The sequence below is a fragment of the Leptonychotes weddellii genome, unplaced genomic scaffold (assembly GCF_054177405.1).
Source record: "Leptonychotes weddellii isolate Sample4059 unplaced genomic scaffold, ASM5417740v2 HiC_scaffold_10178, whole genome shotgun sequence".
NCBI classification, from domain to species: Eukaryota; Metazoa; Chordata; class Mammalia; order Carnivora; family Phocidae; genus Leptonychotes; species Leptonychotes weddellii.
The window spans coordinates 1-7,605 of record NW_027678267.1 but is presented as its reverse complement, the minus strand read 5'-3'; the positions used below and the strand labels follow the sequence as shown (position 1 = coordinate 7,605).

At 45.6% G+C, this 7,605-nt stretch overlaps 1 protein-coding gene across 1 annotated transcript; it reads left to right on the top strand.

The window, feature by feature from the left end:
• The first annotated feature begins 58 nt into the window (after positions 1–58).
• Positions 59–7,423, top strand: CARD8 (caspase recruitment domain family member 8). The gene is made up of 4 exons (XM_081809470.1): positions 59–549; positions 623–885; positions 6,424–6,549; positions 6,898–7,423. Exons 1-4 carry the CDS (start codon positions 396–398, stop codon positions 7,045–7,047), a joined length of 693 nt encoding a protein of 230 aa, XP_081665596.1. The 5' UTR covers positions 59–395; the 3' UTR covers positions 7,048–7,423.
• Positions 7,424–7,605: the final 182 nt, after the last annotated feature.

The window sequence follows — 7,605 nt, the reverse complement described above, 5'->3', positions numbered from 1 at the left end:
AGAGAGGGAACACAAGCAGGGGGAGTGGGAGAGGGAGACGCAGGCTTCCCGCTGAGCAGGGAGCCGGATGCGGGGCTCGATCCCAGGACCCTGGGATCACGACCTGAGCTGAAGGCAGACACTTAACTGACTGAGCCACCCAGGTGCCCCAGGGCTCGGAGAGTTTAATTAACTCCCTAGAGTTTTCTAACGTAGTGAAAGTCACGGATGGGTCTTGAACCTTGCTCCACTCCAAGCTCCACATCCCTCTGCACTTTTGTTCTTTAAATCAAAGTCCTGGTTTTCTCCCAGCATGACTCTCACTCTGGCTCCTTTCAGCGTCCACTTCCCCATGGCTGGCTTCTATCTATGGCCAGCGACACACCTTGGCTTCTTGGTAACAGCAAGCAGTGACCATGAGGATTGCGTTCGATTCTTGGGGTCAGCATCTGGACCTGAAGTTACAGCACGAGGAGCAGTGGATGGTGGCAGGCCCTTTGTGTGAGGTCTCCGTGGAGCCCAAGGGGGTCATCGCTGAAATCCCCCTCCCCCACATCATCTCCCTCCCAGGTAAGGAGGGGAGAGGGGAGGCCATGGGGATGGTGGGGAACACTGTCTGATCGTCTTTGTGGTTGTCCTACAGCAAATGAGGTCAATATCTCTTGGTTCCAAGTTGCCCATTTTAAGGATGAGGGGATGGTCCTAGAGCCGCCAGCCCGAGTGAAGCCTTTCTGTGCAGTCCTGGAAAACCCCAGCTTCTCTCTGATGGGGATCCTGCTGAGAATCGCCAGTGGAACCGGTGTTTCGGTCCCCATCACTTCCACGGTCCTGATCTATTATCACTTCCACCCTGAAGATACTAAATTTCACTTGTACCTTATCCCCAGCGACTCCTTGTTAATGAAGGTAAGGCTGGCAGATTTTGGAGAAGATAGGAGAATTACACTGTCAGCCTATCACCTTCGACATTCTGTTTCTATATTGAACAGAAAAGTCAATGCACGGCTTTCATTGATAGAAGCATGACTCACCCTCCATGAGTTCAATCTGTAGGTGCTGACTCTTGAGCCATATGCAAGGATCTGCAATAGGAATTCAGTTCTGCTAAAAATGGAGCTGTCTTTTCTGGCTTTTAAGGAGAAAGAAAACAGGGGACGAGACTTATGGGGAATGGCAGAAGGAGTAATGCAGAGATTTCATTGTAGATTTGAAATTAATAGTATCTAAATTAAATACACACACACACACACCCCCTCTGGAATCATCCTCCTCTTGTGCCGTGGCATCTCCCTCTAATGCCTTTGTAAAGGCTCAGAGTCCCCCAATCTTTCCTGGGTTAGTGCTGAAGCAGACATGGTGGCCCTTGAAGCTCTAGAGCCCTTGCCTTCCTAGATAAAGTACCAGCCTTGGTGGAGACTTTACAGGGGAAGATCATTTGATTTTCTGACCAATTGGTTAATTCTCCTACAGCCCAAGCAGAGACAGGTGAATGCCTGGTGGTCATTAGGGTTGTGAGTAACTGTGGGTATTTAAAATACAAAAGAAAATATTTTAATCTCGATGCTAAAGATGACCGTTCCTGGGGTACACGGGGACAAAAAACCAGCACCAAAACCCCAAAAAAGTCGTATGGGATCTTCTTTTTGTTCTGGACACAGGCTGGCCCATCCTGCTTTTTCTTCCTTCCTGGACCCCAAATCTCATAGGATCATTTGCTCCTACTTTACTGATTCAGTAGAAACAATGAAACAGAAGTGACTTCATTTTCCTGCCATCAACTTTGTAAGTCTAATTCTGTGCCAGCTTCACTCCTCCTCCACCCTCACGCCCCCTCCTGCAGTGATAAGACTGCCCCCTACTTGCATAAGGCCAGGGTTTGAGAAGTGTCCTGGACCCATTTCCCTCTGGCCTTTCCCAGGAGGACACCACACCCGGAAGGACCTACCCTCATCTCAGTGAGTGTGTCCCACCCTGGACTCGCATCCCCATCAGCAACCCCAGATCGACCATAGCTACCATATTAGAGAGATGCTTTCCTTCCCCTCTTAGTGTCCATTTCTCTCTTCTGTGTTTTGGTGAATGGATCATCAGTCTTTATGGACCGCCTGGTCTGTACCTTCCTCAGGGCTCACTCTGCCCTCAGATGCCTCTCACTGGGTTAGTGTACCTCCACTTCCTCAGATGGCTCTGTTCAAAATCTCCATTGGATGATTCTTCCCTGATGTCTGACAGCATGTTGTGCTGTTGGCCTCACCCTTCCTTGATAACAATCCTCTCTATTATTCCTTCACATCCTATTTCCCCAATCTCCTAGTTAACCATTCTGGTCCCTCTTCCAGGTCTTCACTTCTGCAGGTGCTTTCTCTGAAACCCCCCATCTCCCAAACTCACTGATGGTCTTAGTGACTGTTCTCAGGCCTGTCACCAAATCCCACTGAAGGAGAGGATTCCTAAATCTGTATCCCTGTCCTGGACTCTCCAGAGCTCCAGCTGTGAACTGCCGACTTAATGTGCCCACTTGACTGCCCATCAGCATACCTACCTCATGTATTAACCTCCTCATCTTCCCCAAAACTGCCCTGCTCTTTCAACTGTCTTCTCCATGGAGGATATAAAACCAAGTTCCGCTAAGTCATTTGATCCCAGATCTAGAGTTTATCTTCCATCTCTCTGTTTCTTTTTTTTTTTTAAGATTTTATTTATTTATCTGACAGAGAGAGACACAGTGAGAGAGGGAACACAAGCAGGGGGAGTGGGAGAGGGAGAAGCAGGCTTCCCGCGGAGCAGGGAGCCCGATGCGGGGCTCGATCCCAGTACCCTGAGACCATGACCTGAGCCGAAGGCAGACGCTCAACGACTGAGCCACCCAGGCGCCCCTTCCATCTCTCTGTTTCATTTCCTTTCCTCATCCAGTGTATCCTCCAGCCCAGTGAGTTTTGCTTTCGTAATAGTCTATGAAATCTTTTGGAGCTTGCAACCTACAGAGCAACAGACAGTAAATAAGTAAGGAGATGCTCAAGTCCAGCTCTCTTTGCTTTCAGAGTTTGCTTTCATAATGTGCCTCGAGCCAGTTTCATTGTCTCTTCGCCACTGCTGGTGATGGAGCGCTCCTCCGCTGACTTCTGCTGGAAATATGACTCAGGCCTTCAGACTTCTTCCACTGGTTCCATTATTGTCCATGTAGCTTCTGCTTTTTATCTGGCAACAGGGAGATCTTTTACAAACATAAATAATCGCACCTCTTCTTGGCCAAGACTCTTCCATGAATCCTTACTACACTTGGGACATAAACCAAGTCATCTCCTTCGTCCATGGCATCATTTGGCTCTAGTACCATCATCGCACCCTCTTCCTTCCCTCCATTGGCCTCATAAATCTCTTTATTTGCTTATTGTCTGTATTTTTGTTGATTGTAAACATTGTACATGGGAGGGACCACTTCCTCTTAATCACAAGTTAGTTAAAAGCACAGTGTAAGGCCTGTTGTAGACACTCATGAAATGTTGACAGAAGGAATGAAATGTGGTCTGTCTTCCTCTCTTCGGAGGGGAAGAAGAGTGGAGAAACCTTTTCTCCACTTGAAAACGCAACTTAAACTCAAAATATCGCTGGTTGCCCAGAGAATTTTCCCTGCTTGTGTGATGAGCTGCACAATGCAGTATGGTAGCCAGATGCCATGCCTGGCTGTTGAGTCCTTCGGTTTAGAGGTGCTATAAATTTAAGATATGCAATAAATTTTTTTTTAATACACAAAGATTTTGAAGATAGAATATAATGCAAGTATATACATGTTAATTATATTGATTACATATTTAAAGGATAATTTGTGCGGTTATATGAAATATTTCATAAATATATTAGTAATAGTACTTTCATCTGCTGCTTTTTGCTTTTTTTTTTAAAAATGCAGCTGCTAGAAAATTTGAAATTACACTTGGGGCTTGCGTTATATTTCTACTCAACAGTGCTGCTCCATGGAAATCCATTGATCCAATCAAAAATATTCTGTGCTTTACCTATTCCAAACACTATTTTAGTGGCTGGGGATGCATCAGTGGACAAAACAGACAAAAGCAGGACTACCAAAGGTTGTTTGGAAGATGGAAATGCTTGTGGTACAGGAAAAATATATGTGATATGACACGTGCTATAAAAAATAAGAAAGGTAAAGGGAATCAGGTTCAACCCATACGACAAGCTAAGTACAGGAGTCTGTCCCACTATCTGCAGAAATCTGCTCTCAATGATAACCTATCACTGTTATACTGATGTATTTGGTTGTTTAAGTTCCAATCTCTTATTATTATAATTTCAGTTAAATATATCTCCTCATTTAAAATAATTTTTTTAAAGATTTATTTATTTTTTTAAGGATTTTATCTATTTATTTGACAGAGAGAGACACAGCGGGAGCGGGAACACAAGCAGGGGGAGTAGGAGAGGGAGAAGCAGGCTTCCCGCGGAGCAGGGAGCCCGATGCGGGGCTCGATCCCAGGACCCCGGGATCATGACCTGAGCCGAAGGCAGACGCTTAACGACTGAGCCACCCAGGCACCCCAAAGAGTTTTTTAAAGTAATGTCTATCACCAACGTGGGGCTCGGACTCACCACCCCGAGATCAAGTCGCATGCTGTAGTAATGGAGGCAGCCAGACACCCCTAAAATAATTCTTCATCAGAGATGGCATGGCACATTATTGTCTTCCCTCTGTCCTTTTCTCTTTATCCCTCTGGAGGTGCTGCTCTTTACTAGTGTGTGTGTAGTGACTCCTTGAGAACCTGCCGCCTCCCTCCCCTGCCTCTACCCCACCATGGTTTCATTTCCTTCTCCATACAACTTGAAATTTTTCTTCCACTTGAACTTCCGGGTCCAGCTCATGTTCCAGCATCGGACATCCTTTCCTTCAAATGGATCTACGGATTTCTTTTAACTTAAATCAAATATGCAGATAAATGTATTGCTCCCTAATTTTCACAGTGGACACACCATGTATCCAGTACCCATATGGAGAAGTATAACATCACCAGCTTCTCTTTCCCCTTCCTGCCCTCTCCTGATCACTACCCACCAAAAGTATTTACTAACTGGAATAATGACACCATCTACTGTAATTGTTTTTTTTTTTTAAAGATTTTATTTATTTATTTGAGAGAGAGAGCACATGAGAGGGGGGAGGGTCAGAGGGAGAAGCAGACTCCCCGCCGAGCAGGGAGCCCGATGCGGGACTCGATCCAGGGACTCCAGGATCATGACCTGAGCCGAAGGCAGTCGCTTAACCAACTGAGCCACCCAGGCGCCCTAATGTAATTGTTTTTGACAGCGATTCTTGCTCGTTGATTCCGTAAAGTCTCTATTGAGCTGTAGCTGAGACTTTTCAAATGCTATTATTATTTTGTCATTTGAGTTCCATTCTGTGTCTTTGGCGGCTCCTTAGATAGTTCTGAGGGCTCCTTTGCTCTGCTTCTGGGTCTCTGGGGTGGTATCACTGCTGTGTTGCTTGCTGGTGTGCAGGTGGAAGAGAACCTCACGGGGCAGCAGCCTCACGATGGAGGGAAGTCGTCTCTACCTCCATCCCTTATAGATGCAGCTGCAGACAGGGATGGTCCCCTCCCGGGGCAAGAAGAAGGAAGCCACTTTGTTCCCAGATTTGAGGCGCACTCAGACAATCCCTGCCACATTATACAAAAAAAAAATCATACCATACAGAGATTTGTGATAAAAAAAATCCCTTGGGGAATGCCCGGGTGGCTCAGTTGGTTAGGCGTCTGACCTTTGATGTCGGCTCAGGTCATGATCTCAGGGTCTTGAGATGGAGCCCAGAGTTGGGCTGTCTGCTGAGTGTGGAGCCTGCTTAAGATTCTCTCTGAGTCTCCCTCTGCCCCTCCCCCATCTCTCTACCTCTAAGAAGAAAAAACAAGAAAAAGAAAAAGAAAGAAATCCCTAGCTCTAAGATAACCACCAGTAAAATTTTATTAATACATCCCTCTATGTATGGGGCCTGCCTGGCTCAGTCAGAGGAGCATGCAACTGTGGATCTCAGGGTTGTGAGTTTGAGCCCCACACTGGGTATAGAGATTACTCAAAAATAAAATATAAAAAAAAAAAATACATCCCCTCACGTCCAGAGGCCTATTGATATATATATATATATATAAATATATATACTTATATATATATATTTTTGCTTATTTACTTTTAGCTATGCTTCCTGATTTGCTTCTTTTCTTTCTTTCTTTTTTTTTTAAAGATTTTATTTATTTATTTGAGAGAGAGAGAGAGCACAAGAGCGGGGAGCGAGAGAGGGAGAAGCAGACTCCCCGCTGAGCGGGGAGCCCGATGCGGGACTCGATCCCGGGACTCCAGGATCATGACCTGAGCTGAAGGCAGTCGCTTAACCAACTGAGCCACCCAGGCGCCAGATTTGCTTCTTTTCTTCTTCCTCAGGCAATAGATGATGAAGAAGCTAAGTTTCATGGTGTGCGTCTGCAGACCTCACCCCCAGTGGATCCCCTGAATTTTGGTTCCCGTTATATTGTGTCCAGTTCACCTCATCTGGAAATAATGCCCAAGGTCAGTAGAATTTGAATCTACTCAAATTTAACTTGGGTTTCAAAATATTTTGTATACATGAAAAAAAAATGGAAGACCAGTGGAGGGTCAGTAGCTCAGGTGACTATTCTCTGAACCATATCCTGATAAGAGCTGGGCTATCTTTCCTTCCATGGAATAATACTATTTCCTAAAATTGTAAACTTAAAAGATTGTTGACCATTCTACCTCTGTTTTTCCCTCATTTAGCCATGAGACTATATAGGAAACGGAGTATATTTCAGTGGCCAGTTCACTGCAGGCAAACAGGTCTTTTCACCCCACTCGCAACCTCCTGATACTTTAAGTCAAGTGGTATGTTTCCTCTAGGAGTTGAAATTATCCTACAGGAGTCCTGGAGAAATCCAGGTATTCTCTAAAGTCTATGCTGGGAAGATGGAGGAACCAATTGTACTTAACGTCACTGACAAAAGACACAAGACTTTGGTCTGGCACACTCTGGTGAAGCCAGGTAGGTAAAAATATGAGGCTAAGGTTTGGGGGGGAAGAAAAAAATCATGTCCCTCTCCCCTTGGTTGTAGTGAAGTGTGTCAGAGGAGAAGGTCTGTTCATGGTCCCATCCCAGAGAAGAAAACAAATCTGCTGCCAGTTTATAGTCAGTGTTGAGTTGAAACAAAAGTGCTGGCAGTGGTCATGTGTGCCTGGGATAGGAATGGCTCTTGGTATGCAGAATTGGAACCTCTCATACCTAGGTGGTAGTGAACAGGAGATGCTAATTATAAGAATCGGAAGGAGCAGAAAGTCAATTGAATTCTATCTTCTGGGCAATTTTATAGTTGTTGCCATACAAAGGGACTAAACGGTTGCTGAAGGAAGAAAGACACAAAATTTATCAGAAATTAGGGCGCCTGGGTGGCTCAGTCGGTTAGGCGACTGCCTTCAGCTCAGGTCATGATCCTGAAGTCCCAGGATCGAGTCCCGCATCGGGCTCCCTGCTCAGCGGGGGGTCTGCTTCTCCCTCTGACCCTCTTCCCTCTCGTGCTCTCTGTCTCTCATTCTCTCTCTCAAATAAATAAA